The sequence below is a fragment of the Eucyclogobius newberryi genome, unplaced genomic scaffold (genome assembly GCF_026437365.1).
Source record: "Eucyclogobius newberryi isolate DKJ021-1_F unplaced genomic scaffold, fEucNew1.0.hap1 SCAF_1, whole genome shotgun sequence".
Taxonomy (NCBI): domain Eukaryota; kingdom Metazoa; phylum Chordata; class Actinopteri; order Gobiiformes; family Gobiidae; genus Eucyclogobius; species Eucyclogobius newberryi.
The window spans coordinates 4,503,648-4,520,473 of record NW_027315723.1 but is presented as its reverse complement, the minus strand read 5'-3'; the positions used below and the strand labels follow the sequence as shown (position 1 = coordinate 4,520,473).

The 16,826-nt window shown below is 37.4% G+C and overlaps 1 protein-coding gene across 1 annotated transcript in view; it reads left to right on the top strand.

Moving 5' to 3' along the window:
- The window catches only part of jam2a (junctional adhesion molecule 2a), a 72,516-nt gene that overhangs the window by 33,407 nt on the left and 22,283 nt on the right, over positions 1–16,826 (top strand). The window contains exons 4-8 of the mRNA XM_072449606.1: positions 6,869–7,018; positions 11,016–11,203; positions 11,747–11,849; positions 13,564–13,671; positions 15,883–15,895. Of these exons, the coding sequence (XP_072305707.1) occupies positions 6,869–7,018; positions 11,016–11,203; positions 11,747–11,849; positions 13,564–13,671; positions 15,883–15,895 (562 nt within the window). The remainder of the gene's footprint in view (positions 1–6,868; positions 7,019–11,015; positions 11,204–11,746; positions 11,850–13,563; positions 13,672–15,882; positions 15,896–16,826) is intronic.

Sequence of the window (16,826 nt, the reverse complement as noted above, 5' to 3'; positions counted from 1 at the left end):
AAGTGTAGTATTAGTAACTGTATTACAAGTACCCACAGTGATAAGTGTAGTATTAGTAACTGTATTACATGTACCTACAGTGATAAGTGTAGTATTAGTAACTGTATTACAAGTACCCACAGTGATAAGTGTAGTATTAGTAACTGTATTACAAGTACCCACAGTGATAAGTGTAGTATTAGTAACTGTATTACATGTACCTACAGTGATAAGTGTAGTATTAGTAACTGTATTACATGTACCCACAGTGATAAGTGTAGTATTAGTAACTGTATTACATGTACCCACAGTGATAAGTGTAGTATTAGTAACTGTATTACAAGTACCCACAGTGATAAGTGTAGTATTAGTAACTGTATTACAAGTACCCACAGTGATAAGTGTAGTATTAGTAACTGTATTACAAGTACCCACAGTGATAAGTGTAGTATTAGTAACTGTATTACAAGTACCCACAGTGATAAGTGTAGTATTAGTAACTGTATTACATGTACCCACAGTGATAAGTGTAGTATTAGTAACTGTATTACAAGTACCCACAGTGATAAGTGTAGTATTAGTAACTGTATTACAAGTACCCACAGTGATAAGTGTAGTATTAGTAACTGTATTACATGTACCCACAGTGATAAGTGTAGTATTAGTAACTGTATTACATGTACCTACAGTGATAAGTGTAGTATTAGTAACTGTATTACATGTACCCACAGTGATAAGTGTAGTATTAGTAACTGTATTACATGTACCCACAGTGATAAGTGTAGTATTAGTAACTGTATTACAAGTACCCACAGTGATAAGTGTAGTATTAGTAACTGTATTACATGTACCCACAGTGATAAGTGTAGTATTAGTAACTGTATTACAAGTACCCACAGTGATAAGTGTAGTATTAGTAACTGTATTACACGTACCCACAGTGATAAGTGTAGTATTAGTAACTGTATTACAAGTACCCACAGTGATAAGTGTAGTATTAGTAACTGTATTACATGTACCCACAGTGATAAGTGTAGTATTAGTAACTGTATTACAAGTACCCACAGTGATAAGTGTAGTATTAGTAACTGTATTACAAGTACCCACAGTGATAAGTGTAGTATTAGTAACTGTATTACATGTACCCACAGTGATAAGTGTAGTATTAGTAACTGTATTACAAGTACCCACAGTGATAAGTGTAGTATTAGTAACTGTATTACATGTACCTACAGTGATAAGTGTAGTATTAGTAACTGTATTACAAGTACCCACAGTGATAAGTGTAGTATTAGTAACTGTATTACATGTACCCACAGTGATAAGTGTAGTATTAGTAACTGTATTACATGTACCCACAGTGATAAGTGTAGTATTAGTAACTGTATTACAAGTACCCACAGTGATAAGTGTAGTATTAGTAACTGTATTACAAGTACCCACAGTGATAAGTGTAGTATTAGTAACTGTATTACATGTACCCACAGTGATAAGTGTAGTATTAGTAACTGTATTACAAGTACCCACAGTGATAAGTGTAGTATTAGTAACTGTATTACAAGTACCCACAGTGATAAGTGTAGTATTAGTAACTGTATTACAAGTACCCACAGTGATAAGTGTAGTATTAGTAACTGTATTACATGTACCCACAGTGATAAGTGTAGTATTAGTAACTGTATTACAAGTACCCACAGTGATAAGTGTAGTATTAGTAACTGTATTACAAGTACCCACAGTGATAAGTGTAGTATTAGTAACTGTATTACAAGTACCCACAGTGATAAGTGTAGTATTAGTAACTGTATTACAAGTACCCACAGTGATAAGTGTAGTATTAGTAACTGTATTACAAGTACCCACAGTGATAAGTGTAGTATTAGTAACTGTATTACAAGTACCCACAGTGATAAGTGTAGTATTAGTAACTGTATTACAAGTACCCACAGTGATAAGTGTAGTATTAGTAACTGTATTACATGTACCCACAGTGATAAATGTAGTATTAGTAACTGTATTACATGTACCCACAGTGATAAGTGTAGTATTAGTAACTGTATTACAAGTACCCACAGTGATAAGTGTAGTATTAGTAACTGTATTACATGTACCCACAGTGATAAGTGTAGTATTAGTAACTGTATTACAAGTACCCACAGTGATAAGTGTAGTATTAGTAACTGTATTACATGTATCCACAGTGATAAGTGTAGTATTAGTAACTGTATTACAAGTACCCACAGTGATAAGTGTAGTATTAGTAACTGTATTACATGTATCCACAGTGATAAGTGTAGTATTAGTAACTGTATTACACGTACCCACAGTGATAAGTGTAGTATTAGTAACTGTATTACATGTATCCACAGTGATAAGTGTAGTATTAGTAACTGTATTACAAGTACCCACAGTGATAAGTGTAGTATTAGTAACTGTATTACATGTACCCACAGTGATAAGTGTAGTATTAGTAACTGTATTACACGTACCCACAGTGATAAGTGTAGTATTAGTAACTGTATTACACGTATCCACAGTGATAAGTGTAGTATTAGTAACTGTATTACATGTACCTACAGTGATAAGTGTAGTATTAGTAACTATTACAAGTACCCACAGTGATAAGTGTAGTATTAGTAACTGTATTACATGTACCCACAGTGATAAGTGTAGTATTAGTAACTGTATTACAAGTACCCACAGTGATAAGTGTAGTATTAGTAACTGTATTACAAGTACCCACAGTGATAAGTGTAGTATTAGTAACTGTATTACATGTATCCACAGTGATAAGTGTAGTATTAGTAACTGTATTACAAGTACCCACAGTGATAAGTGTAGTATTAGTAACTGTATTACATGTATCCACAGTGATAAGTGTAGTATTAGTAACTGTATTACACGTACCCACAGTGATAAGTGTAGTATTAGTAACTGTATTACATGTATCCACAGTGATAAGTGTAGTATTAGTAACTGTATTACAAGTACCCACAGTGATAAGTGTAGTATTAGTAACTGTATTACATGTACCCACAGTGATAAGTGTAGTATTAGTAACTGTATTACATGTACCTACAGTGATAAGTGTAGTATTAGTAACTGTATTACATGTACCCACAGTGATAAGTGTAGTATTAGTAACTGTATTACACGTACCCACAGTGATAAGTGTAGTATTAGTAACTGTATTACACGTATCCACAGTGATAAGTGTAGTATTAGTAACTGTATTACATGTACCTACAGTGATAAGTGTAGTATTAGTAACTATTACAAGTACCCACAGTGATAAGTGTAGTATTAGTAACTGTATTACATGTACCCACAGTGATAAGTGTAGTATTAGTAACTGTATTACAAGTACCCACAGTGATAAGTGTAGTATTAGTAACTGTATTACATGTACCTACAGTGATAAGTGTAGTATTAGTAACTATTACAAGTACCCACAGTGATAAGTGTAGTATTAGTAACTGTATTACATGTACCCACAGTGATAAGTGTAGTATTAGTAACTGTATTACAAGTACCCACAGTGATAAGTGTAGTATTAGTAACTGTATTACACGTACCCACAGTGATAAGTGTAGTATTAGTAACTGTATTACATGTACCCACAGTGATAAGTGTAGTATTAGTAACTGTATTACAAGTACCCACAGTGATAAGTGTAGTATTAGTAACTGTATTACATGTACCTACAGTGATAAGTGTAGTATTAGTAACTATTACAAGTACCCACAGTGATAAGTGTAGTATTAGTAACTGTATTACAAGTACCCACAGTGATAAGTGTAGTATTAGTAACTGTATTACATGTACCTACAGTGATAAGTGTAGTATTAGTAACTGTATTACAAGTACCCACAGTGATAAGTGTAGTATTAGTAACTGTATTACATGTACCCACAGTGATAAGTGTAGTATTAGTAACTGTATTACAAGTACCCACAGTGATAAGTGTAGTATTAGTAACTGTATTACATGTACCTACAGTGATAAGTGTAGTATTAGTAACTATTACAAGTACCCACAGTGATAAGTGTAGTATTAGTAACTGTATTACATGTACCCACAGTGATAAGTGTAGTATTAGTAACTGTATTACAAGTACCCACAGTGATAAGTGTAGTTTTAGTAACTGTATTACACGTACCCACAGTGATAAGTGTAGTATTAGTAACTGTATTACAAGTACCCACAGTGATAAGTGTAGTATTAGTAACTGTATTACACGTACCCACAGTGATAAGTGTAGTATTAGTAACTGTATTACATGTACCTACAGTGATAAGTGTAGTATTAGTAACTGTATTACAAGTACCCACAGTGATAAGTGTAGTATTAGTAACTGTATTACAAGTACCCACAGTGATAAGTGTAGTATTAGTAACTGTATTACATGTACCTACAGTGATAAGTGTAGTATTAGTAACTGTATTACATGTACCCACAGTGATAAGTGTAGTATTAGTAACTGTATTACAAGTACCCACAGTGATAAGTGTAGTATTAGTAACTGTATTACATGTACCTACAGTGATAAGTGTAGTATTAGTAACTGTATTACAAGTACCCACAGTGATAAGTGTAGTATTAGTAACTGTATTACATGTACCTACAGTGATAAGTGTAGTATTAGTAACTATTACAAGTACCCACAGTGATAAGTGTAGTATTAGTAACTGTATTACAAGTACCCACAGTGATAAGTGTAGTATTAGTAACTGTATTACATGTACCTACAGTGATAAGTGTAGTATTAGTAACTGTATTACATGTACCCACAGTGATAAGTGTAGTATTAGTAACTGTATTACAAGTACCCACAGTGATAAGTGTAGTATTAGTAACTGTATTACATGTACCTACAGTGATAAGTGTAGTATTAGTAACTATTACAAGTACCCACAGTGATAAGTGTAGTATTAGTAACTGTATTACAAGTACCCACAGTGATAAGTGTAGTATTAGTAACTGTATTACATGTACCCACAGTGATAAGTGTAGTATTAGTAACTGTATTACATGTACCCACAGTGATAAGTGTAGTATTAGTAACTGTATTACATGTACCCACAGTGATAAGTGTAGTATTAGTAACTGTATTACATGTACCCACGGTGATAAGTGTAGTATTAGTAACTGTATTACATGTACCCACAGTGATAAGTGTAGTATTAGTAACTATTACAAGTACCCACAGTGATAAGTGTAGTATTAGTAACTGTATTACAAGTACCCACAGTGATAAGTGTAGTATTAGTAACTGTATTACATGTACCTACAGTGATAAGTGTAGTATTAGTAACTGTATTACATGTACCCACAGTGATAAGTGTAGTATTAGTAACTATTACAAGTACCCACAGTGATAAGTGTAGTATTAGTAACTGTATTACAAGTACCCACAGTGATAAGTGTAGTATTAGTAACTGTATTACATGTACCCACAGTGATAAGTGTAGTATTAGTAACTGTATTACACGTACCCACAGTGATAAGTGTAGTATTAGTAACTGTATTACAAGTACCCACAGTGATAAGTGTAGTATTAGTAACTGTATTACATGTACCCACAGTGATAAGTGTAGTATTAGTAATTGTATTACATGTATCCACAGTGATACTTTAGTAGTAGCAAAAGGAGAAGTATTTATGGTATTTATATAGGTTACTATTACTTCATTTATTTGAGATCTTTTGACAGGAGCTTTAAGACCCACTCTCTGCTCTATTAGCGATGCGGCTAAGGTGTAAAAAGCTACAATTTATTATTTAGTTCCAGATCAGGAGCGTGAAGGAGAGAGGAGATGAGGAGACAAGGAGAGAGGGGACAAGGGAAGGATCCTAAAGTGGTCCACATATCATAATAATGTCCAAATGTACCTTACCTTTGCCAGTAAATTTGTATTTATTTGGCCCTAAAAATGATTGGGAGTCTTTTAAAAAAAGGCAACGCACTGTATTAAAGCTGCACTATGTAACTTTCCTGGAGGACAGTACGCCATTTGTGTGTCTCCATGGAGGCAATGCCTAACATGTCCCATAGTATGCCATTATCTATACTGTGTGAATTAGATTTGTTTTTATTGCTCAAAAATAGCCTAAAATTAAAATAGAAATACTCCAGACTGAATTCCCTTTTTTTTTTTTTTTTGAGATATTTTTTACTCGTAGGTTTTATTAGACAGGAAAGAGCCGTGTGAAATGGGGATGAGAGAGAAGGGAGGACATGCAGTAAACCATCGGGATTGTGCCTTAACCACTCGACCACCGAGCTGCACTTTTATATATTATATATATTATAGAATATTATCCCCGACTTAAGTCTAAGTCAAAGGATTGAAACAAGATGTTTGATGAGTGCAATAAAACAATAACAAGGTCCTGGTGTGATCCAGAATATGAAGCTCAATAGAAAATATTGAATGTAATGTTGTGCCGTGGATTCCTGTACAAGCCTCACTGGGAGACGAAGTGAAGAATCCCATGGTAAAATCTGTGCTTATGACCTGGAAGGATCAAAACATGCAAACTAACAGCACAGATTAGAGAGAGGGTTTTTCTACCAGATTGTTAAAGATAATCACATGAAACGCTTTGACATGTTGAAAGAATACTTCGGCTTTGAGAAACACGACTTTTATAGGTATTATTATTATTATTATTTTAAAGAGTTATTAAAATCAAGTACTAAAACAAAGCATTTACCACTTTTCCATCCTGAAATGTGCATAAAGGCATAATATAAATCAGAACTTTCAAGGGGAATAATATCTAAACTATATAAATGCACAATCATTCTACTAAATATACTATACGTCTGGAAATGTTTAGTGTGCAACTGAATTTAACATGTTTTATTGTAAATGTGCTCGTTCAGGTCCGTTCGAGGGCCGGGCGACCATAGACGGAGCCACTGTCACTCTGCGGGGCGTCACTCAGGACGACGCCGGAGAGTATCGCTGTGAGATCAGCGCTCCTCTGGACTCTGTGAACCTCGGAGAGACCAACGTGACCCTCAAAGTACTGGGTAAGTACTCCTATTACTACTACTATCACTACTACTACTATTACTACTACTATTACTACTACTATCACTACTACTATCACTACTCCTATTACTACTCCTATCACTACTCCTATCACTACTACTATTACTACTACTCCTATCACTACTCCTATCACTACTCCTATCACTACTCCTATTACTACTCCTATCACTACTACTATCACTACTCCTATTACTACTCCTATCACTACTCCTATTACTACTACTATTACTACTACTACTATCACTACTCCTATCACTACTCTACTATCACTACTACTACTATTACTACTACTATTACTACTACTATCACTACTACTATCACTACTACTATCACTACTCCTATTACTACTACTATTACTACTACTACTATCACTACTACTATCACTACTCCTATCACTACTCCTATTACTACTACTATTACTACTACTATTACTACTACTATCACTACTACTACTATTACTACTACTATCACTACTACTATCACTACTCCTATTACTACTCCTATCACTACTCCTATTACTACTACTATTACTACTACTACTATTACTACTACTATCACTACTACTATCACTACTACTATCACTACTCCTATTACTACTCCTATCACTACTCCTATTACTACTACTAACACTATTACTATCACTACTCCTATCACTACTCCTATCACTACTCCTATCACTACTACTATTACTACTACTCCTATCACTACTCCTATCACTACTCCTATTACTACTCCTATCACTACTCCTATTACTACTACTATTACTACTACTATCACTACTACTATCACTACTCCTATCACTACTCCTATCACTACTCCTATCACTACTACTATTACTACTACTCCTATCACTACTCCTATCACTACTCCTATTACTACTCCTATTACTACTCCTATCACTACTCCTATTACTACTACTATTACTACTACTACTATCACTACTCCTATCACTACTCTACTATCACTACTACTACTATTACTACTACTATTACTACTACTATCACTACTACTATCACTACTACTATTACTACTACTATTACTACTACTACTATCACTACTGCTATCACTACTCCTATCACTACTCCTATTACTACTACTATTACTACTACTATTACTACTACTACTATTACTACTACTATCACTACTACTACTATTACTACTACTATCACTACTACTATCACTACTCCTATTACTACTCCTATCACTACTCCTATTACTACTACTATTACTACTACTACTATTACTACTACTATCACTACTACTATCACTACTACTATCACTACTCCTATTACTACTCCTATCACTACTCCTATTACTACTACTATCACTACTACTATCACTACTCCTATCACTACTCCTATCACTACTCCTATCACTACTACTATTACTACTACTCCTATCACTACTCCTATCACTACTCCTATTACTACTACTATCACTACTACTATCACTACTACTATTACTACTACTATTACTACTACTACTATCACTACTGCTATCACTACTCCTATCACTACTCCTATTACTACTACTATTACTACTACTATTACTACTACTACTATTACTACTACTATCACTACTACTCCTATTACTACTACTATCACTACTACTATCACTACTCCTATCACTACTCCTATCACTACTCCTATCACTACTACTATTACTACTACTCCTATCACTACTCCTATTACTACTCCTATTACTACTCCTATCACTACTCCTATTACTACTCCTATCACTACTCCTATTACTACTACTATCACTACTACTATCACTACTCCTATCACTACTCCTATCACTACTCCTATCACTACTACTATTACTACTACTACTATCACTACTCCTATCACTACTCCTATTACTACTACTATTACTACTACTATCACTACTACTATCACTACTCCTATCACTACTCTACTATCACTACTACTATCACTACTCCTATCACTACTCCTATCACTACTACTATTACTACTACTACTATTACTACTACTATCACTACTACTATCACTACTACTATCACTACTCCTATCACTACTCCTATCACTACTACTATTACTACTACTACTATTACTACTACTATCACTACTACTATCACTACTACTATCACTACTCCTATCACTACTCCTATCACTACTACTATTACTACTACTACTATTACTACTACTATCACTACTCCTATCACTACTACTATCACTACTCCTATCACTACTCCTATTACTACTACTATTACTACTACTACTATTACTACTACTATCACTACTCCTATCACTACTCCTATCACTACTCCTATTACTACTACTATTACTACTACTACTATTACTACTACTATCACTACTACTATAACTACTCCTATCACTACTCCTATCACTACTACTATTACTACTACTATTACTACTACTACTATTACTACTACTATCACTACCACTATCACTACTCCTATCACTACTACTATCACTACTCCTATCACTACTACTATCACTACTCCTATCACTACTCCTATCACTACTACTATCACTACTACAACCACCACAACCACTATAATACAATAACTACTTCTACAGTGCAATTATAGTCATCCTGGGGTCGATCTACTTGACTCTCGTAGAATTACTACCCGTACTTCTGATACTACTTGTACTACTGAGTTCTTATTATGCACAAATCTATTTTTTTTTGCCCAAATTGTCATCACAATGTTCAAGGCATCAACCATTTGAGCACAATTTGAATGTTATTGAACAAAGCCCCAGTGATAACAGTCTTTTGTTCCAAATGATCAGCACGACAGAGTTTTGAACCATGTTATTGTTGCAGAGAACTGAAAATGGCGGTGCACAGTACAATTAGAGGAACGCGTGGGCCGTTCATGTCCTGAATTATAGAATATATCAGAAGAATATTTGAGATGAGTTCGCCTTCTGCGTTTGAGAATTAAACTGCCACCATAGAGTGACTTTGAGCATCTGGAAAAGTGGCGTATTAGACTAATGTGTTATTATTACCGTAGATAACAATTGCACTGAACCCAATATGTAACACCCCCCTGTCCCACAAGTAACTGATGAACCGCTTTGACTGACATAATGAGAGGTTTGTGTTCAACATCAGCCAGGAAAAGTAGGATATTGGCTGAACCGATGTCATAAAACTGACGCCCGATGCAACAGATCTTTCTTGATTAGTGCTGATGCATCGCTACTCATAAACCGCCGTGATGCGACTTCAAATATTTCTACTTCAGCTTCAGTGACTGATCCACCCTCGCTGTGTGAAGGAGACGGTTCACAGGTCTTTCCTTCTGCTGCTGTCAGACTTTATAACAAATACTGTTAGTCCTGAACATGTGCAATACTGACTTAACCATGTGCAATACTGACTTAACCATGTGCAATACTGACTTAACCATGTGCAATACTGACTTAACCATGTTAACCATGTGCAATACTGACTTAACCATGTGCAATACTGACTTAACCATGTGCAATACTGACTTAACCATGTGCAATACTGACTTAACCATGTACAATACCGTCATATTCATGTGCAATTACTGTCGTACTCACATGCAATAATGTCACAATCATGTGCATATCACTGATGAAAATAGAGTGTTTATTTTACCATTATTATTATTATTATTATCTTGTCTTACGCTAGCTGTTTTTAATTGATTTTATTATTTTATCTTTATTTTATCCCCTCCATTCCTTATTAAGAAATGAGAGGTTTTGTCTACAGGAGTTTTTGTTTATAAGAGTTTTGTTTATAAGAGTTCTTCTATTACGAGTGTTTTTAAACTTCCTATAAGTTTTCTGTCCTTTTCCTCTGTATCTACTGCGTTGCAACAATGAAATTTCCTCATGTGCGGACAATAAAGGAACATCTTATCTTATCTTCTGCTACAAATGCCGTTCAGTTAATGCCCTAAACTCAGTGTTTGGTTTTAATGGCACTCTCCTCTTCCTCCTGCAGTCCCTCCTCACACTCCCTCCTGTGAGATCCCCACCTCCGCAGTGACGGGGTCTGTAGTCCGACTCCGCTGTCACGACCACCAGAGCATCCCTCCCGCCACATACTCCTGGTTTAAGGACTCTCAGCCAATCAGCTCGCCCCGCCACGCCAACGACACCTTCGTCCTCAACTCTCGCACCGGAGTCCTGGTAAATATGACTTAGTTCCACTGCTTCCCTTGTACTTTTGATTTGATGATATTTGACTGGTTAAAGGTGCACCGTGTAACCTTTCTGGGGGAGGATCGTTCACCCGCTTGTCTCTGATGTTGTGCCTGATGCGTTTAAGGACTGGCATGTCTGGTCTCCATGGAGATACCTTCACTTCGCCTGTTCATCTCTGCCCATCGTGTCGAGCAGATCTTAACGTTACAGTTCAGACTTTCGAGCATTTAAAACACCTGTAATTGAATAAATGCACAGTTTAGATTAATGCCTTTACTACGGAATATTTCAGAGGAAGTGATGACATCTCCATGGAGACAGGGGGCGGACCATTCACCAGAAGGTTGCGTGGAAACCTTCACCAGAAAGTCACAAATATTGTAACAATCCAAAGACTAATATTGTTATCAGTGTTAAAATGTGTCCAACAAAGTTACTTTACGTCACCGTGGATTTGTATCGAAAGTGCGAACAGATAACACTTCCAGTGATAAGAAATGTATTCAACTCGTGACTTTTATTTTGTAGGAGTTCAAGTCCGTGTCCAAAGAAGACAGTGGACGCTACAGCTGCCTCGCCTCCAACGGGATCGGAACGCCCAAAATGTGTGAAGCGAAAAACATGACAATAGGTACGAGTTACTGTGTCGCCGTGGTAACCCCGCCTCCTCTCTGCACACCAGAGGAGTTTAGATTCTAGTTCAGGGGAGGAGTGGCCCGTGTGGTGCTCCTCATACGCCAGGCATGTCCAAACTGTTTTCACCAAGGGCCGCATTTTGAAACTTAAACGGGGCAGAGGGCCACAAACAACTGGACAATGTCGAATTTGTTGAATGACAAAGTGAATCATTCGAAATTTTGCATTTGACGTAATTGCGATGAGCCTCCACCTTTAATTAGACCTGGAACATTAATATTCGGTTGTTATGACATCAAAATGCCAGAATTTTCCCAATTTCACAGTAAAAAGTACTAGTTTTTGTTGTTTGGGCCGACATAGCAGGAAGCTGGAGGACCAACAAAAAATGTTTTGAGGGCCGCATTTGGCCCTCGGGCCCTAGTTTGGACATGCCTGCCATACGCGATTGTTTGTGGTGGCTCTCCTCATGTCTCTCGGGTCAAGTCGCAGCTCCAAAAGCTTAAATTGTAAGAATACGTGTTTGAAACGTTAACTTCCAGCTCTGCAATGGACAGAACCGGCTCCATTGCAGCGATTGCTCTTAAACTGTAGAAGTCGTTTCGAGAACACCGACGTGGAAGTTGTGCCGACTTCTTTGCTTATTATCTTCATTTATTATTCCATCCATTTTCTACCGCTTGTTCCCTTTTCGGGGTCGCGGGTGACTGGAGCCTATCCCAGTGACTTTGGGCCTTAGGCGGGGTACGTCCTGGACAGTGACCAACTCGTCGCAGGGACAACACAGAGACATAGACATTACAGACAGTTCACTCTTACATTCAATCACTAGGGACAATTTAGAGTCACCAATTTTTGCCTAACACATGCATGTGTTTGGACGGTGGGAGGAGCCAGAGAACCCAGAGAGAACCCACGGTAACACGGGGAGAACATGCATAATGATGACTGAAAATGTGAAATGTATGTCGTGTCAGAGTGAATCATCGCTGCAAACTTTGAGTCATGTCTGAAAATCGTGGAAGATTTAAGTTCTTCTGCTGTAGATCCGGCTGAAGGATGTCGTAGGACTCTTGATCTCTGTGTGGAGGAGTTTGCACGTTCTCCCTGTGTCTGGGTTTAACATGGCCACAGTATTTGCTCCATTTCTTGTCTGAAAATCATTAATAGCGCCACAACTTTAGTATCCAAAGACTAAATGCATTGGGGATTACTGTAAATTCTAATGGACAAGCTAAAGCTAAAGGCATTAAGAACCCATATTCAAATGCTAATCCATATATTCTGTCCCATGATGCAGCAGCGGCCGCAGCAGCCGCAGCAGCAGCAGTACTAGTAGTTGTTGTTGTATAATCTTCATTGCTAACGTAAAAGCTAAGTCGGATTATCCTAATGTAACACAGAATGGCATTATATGGTAGTTTCCGTGCTTTTAATGGCATTTAATGTGTCATAGGAATAATATTGGGAAATAGAAAATGGGTATTTTTAAACCAATATGTTATACATTTTATATTAAATCTGAAATGGGGAAATCCAGGCTTCTAATGCACAATGTGGATGAATAATGATGTAGTGAGACCTCAGAAGCTTTGTTGACAATGGACTAAATTGGGTTTGATCTCTGTGAGTGCAGCGTGCTGGTCCTCCCTGTGTTACTGTGGCAGAGTGGTTAACCTCTCTTGTGACTTGTGTGTTCTTATTTGCAGAGGACGTGAATGTAACAGCAGTAGTAGTAGCAGTGCTGGTGATCGGACTCATCGTTGCCATCTGCAGTTGTGGCGGCGTCCTGCTGCATCGCAATGGGTTTTTCAGTCGTAAGTTACTCTTTCCTTGAAAACTTTAACAATGTATTTGGGACAAACGGAATCATTCAATACTGGTGGTTCCATCCGGACCTGGTCGTGGGGCTGGACTGTCTGTCATTTTGGTGCAGGAGGAAAGGTTTAAGCCTGAAATAAAGAGCACTTACAGAGGTGGGTTTTATCTTTCTGTCACTTTTTATTTCACATAAACCAATCCCAGAATGACTAAAATAGGAACTTTTAAAGACCCGATACGGCTTTTTGCTTTATGTGTCAGTAATGAAAGGTTTTGTTCTTAAAATACCTTCTTTAGACACTTTTACTTGTCCTGGACCCTCTGGGGCCTGAAAAAGATTCATTTCCCAGTGTGACTTTCTTCGTTACATAAAGGTCAATAAATAATGTATTTTTTGTGAATTAGAGGAAGAGATGTGTGTGTTAAAGGTAGAGCTGCTGCCAGGGACAAGGCAGAGACACAGATACAGAGTGAGGAGGAGACAAGAGTCTTCTGGTGGATGGATAGATTTATTTATCACTTAAAATATTTAAAAAAAAACAGTTAAATATAATGTAGTGAAATATGAATTATCAATCAAAATGAATGAAAGTCACAAAATAGAACAGTCTGAATGTAAATGTCAGTGTGATCCCTCATCCGTCCAGGAGAGTTCCTTTGTAGAAAAAGGTTCAGTTGTTTCATCTGGACTGACGACGACTGAGCCTTTTTCTACATCTGAATGTAAATATCAAGTCTAAAAGCCTCTTTTTCATTATCATTAAAAACTCTGTTCAATAAAGCTTATGGGCCAAAAATCCTTTTAAAAAACAAAACTCAGACCTATTCACTTTATTCCAGAACCGTCTGGAAGTCAATGACGTAATCCTTCTTCCAGTTGTGTTAGTGAACTTAGAGCTGCCGACCTCCAGAGAAGAGAAGTTCTACACAGACTAAAAAGACATTTTCGGGCTGTCCAGGGAATCAGTGCATCGTTGACTTGTCGGTCACAACTCTGGATATTTTACACAAATCAATCTACTTTCCCCTCATTCTCCATTTAAAGCAAAGGAGTTGGACCAGAAGTGAGGTTACAACGGCAGTGCCCATCACGTGGGAAAAGAGGGGAAATTGGGCGGGGCAAGAATAAGGTCAATAGTCTAATCAATAAACCACATAAACAACAAACTCCTGCCTGAATTGCCTAAAGACTTCATGAATGCTTATTGCACACATTGTTGCTCATGTATCGAAATAAGGATGAAACTGGGACAAAACAGTATCGTTCCATCCCTGGTTTTGTTACAAAGAACAGAATTCCAGCATTAAAACATATTGTGTAATGTTGTGTAACACGGTCCAATCAGATGACTCTGTTCTGAATACTTTCACACTGAGCTGTTATATCATAGTAACAAGTTGGTGTAGTTCCTTATTCGCCCTGAAGTGGTTCATAGTAGTAAATGTTTTAAAAGGAGTCATCTGGAAATCAATACATATCTTTCATTTGAATTTTCAATCTGATGCATCTTTTATACTCTCCTAGCTCTAATTGGCCCCGCCCACAGGGAGGAGTTATAAGTGAAACCTGAACAAACCTGAACACAGAAAACCCATTGTAAACCAGCTTAGATTTTGAGACAGATCATGTGTTTGAGAGAGTGAAACAGACACGTTTTATTAAAGAAGAAAACACTTCTTTAAATAGGAATGAGGTCTAAGACACAACGTTCTGGACTCTGAGGACGCTTCAGAGGACGCTTCAGAGGACGCTTTAGAGGATGATCATGACTCCTCCTTTGGGCAGGAGCAGTTTGAGCTCAGGAGAGAATCAATGTTATCAACTGTTTACATCAGACTGAAAAGGACTTTTAAATGGATGTGGAAAAGTCTTGTCTTCTAAAAAAATATATTGTTGTGTCAAAAAATGAGACATAGAATTAAAACAGCTTCATGTTTTTTTTATGTACTGTATATATTTAGACAAAAGTCACACAAACACACGCCACAAGAGCAGTTTTATATGAAAAACTCACTGCACCGGAAATGCCGTCTGAACTTGTCTTTTTGACACATTAAGAGACGTCCCTGAGAAATGGACCTGAAAAGTCGAGATTCTTTAAAAAATAGTCTTTATTTTTTTACGTTTGATCTAACCTCCTTTTCCTCCTTCCATGCCTGCTCCTGTCTGCTCCTGTCTGCCCCTGCCTGCTCCTGTCCGCCTGTAGGACACAGAGGAAGGTAAGTGACATTTTATTGCATTAACATTGACGCGTGGCTAGACTAATATCTTGGATTAAAAGACAAGGAGATTGCATGGAGGCTGAAGTGCAATAGCTCCACTTTAGCGTAGCATTTGTGCTTTGACTAAAATGACCGATGCTAACGATCTTATGTAAATTAATAAGTATGGTTTGGGTTTTTTCATTTCAATTGATGTAAAATAATTAATTTATAATCAAGTAGCTCAAAGTATGTCCCAAATACTTAATTTGGCGCAATTATTGAATTAAACGTTTTATTTTTTTCCTAAATTACCTCAAAATGCCCAGAATTTGAAATCTCAACAAGTCCACAGCTTTGTGTGGGCCACTTGTCTTAGTTTTGGGGACATTTTTGTCTCATCTGATCAGATAAAGTCACTGAAGCGTCTCACTCAGCCGGGTGAGACGCTCTGTGTCCTCACTGTGACACGGCGAGGACACGCTGCTCTTTCAGAACACAAAACACACTCAGTTCATTCATTTCACTGTCAAAAAGTGGCTGTGGATAAATGTGATAAAACAGTTTCATTGCCTGAGCAGCCGTTCCCAACACGTTTTGACAGACGACTTTACAAAACCTGTGGGTCTGGGGCGGAGTTTAGAGACAGAACCAATCACATAAACCCAGAAGTGACGCAAAAAACGCGACAGCTTAACCGGATATTACGTAGCCCATGTCAACAAGGCGTGTTCTGCGTCATCCGTCCCCGAACGCAGAAAATGTCTCCTGAATTGCGATGACGCCCTTCGTAGAACCGCATCTAACGCACGTTCATCACGGCGAGTAGAGCGGACACAAGCCGGGACACGAGCCGGGTCACGAGCCGGGTCACGGGCCGGGTCTCGAGCCAGGTCACGAGCCGGGTCACGAGCCGGGTCACGGGCCGGGTCACGGGCCGGGTCTCGAG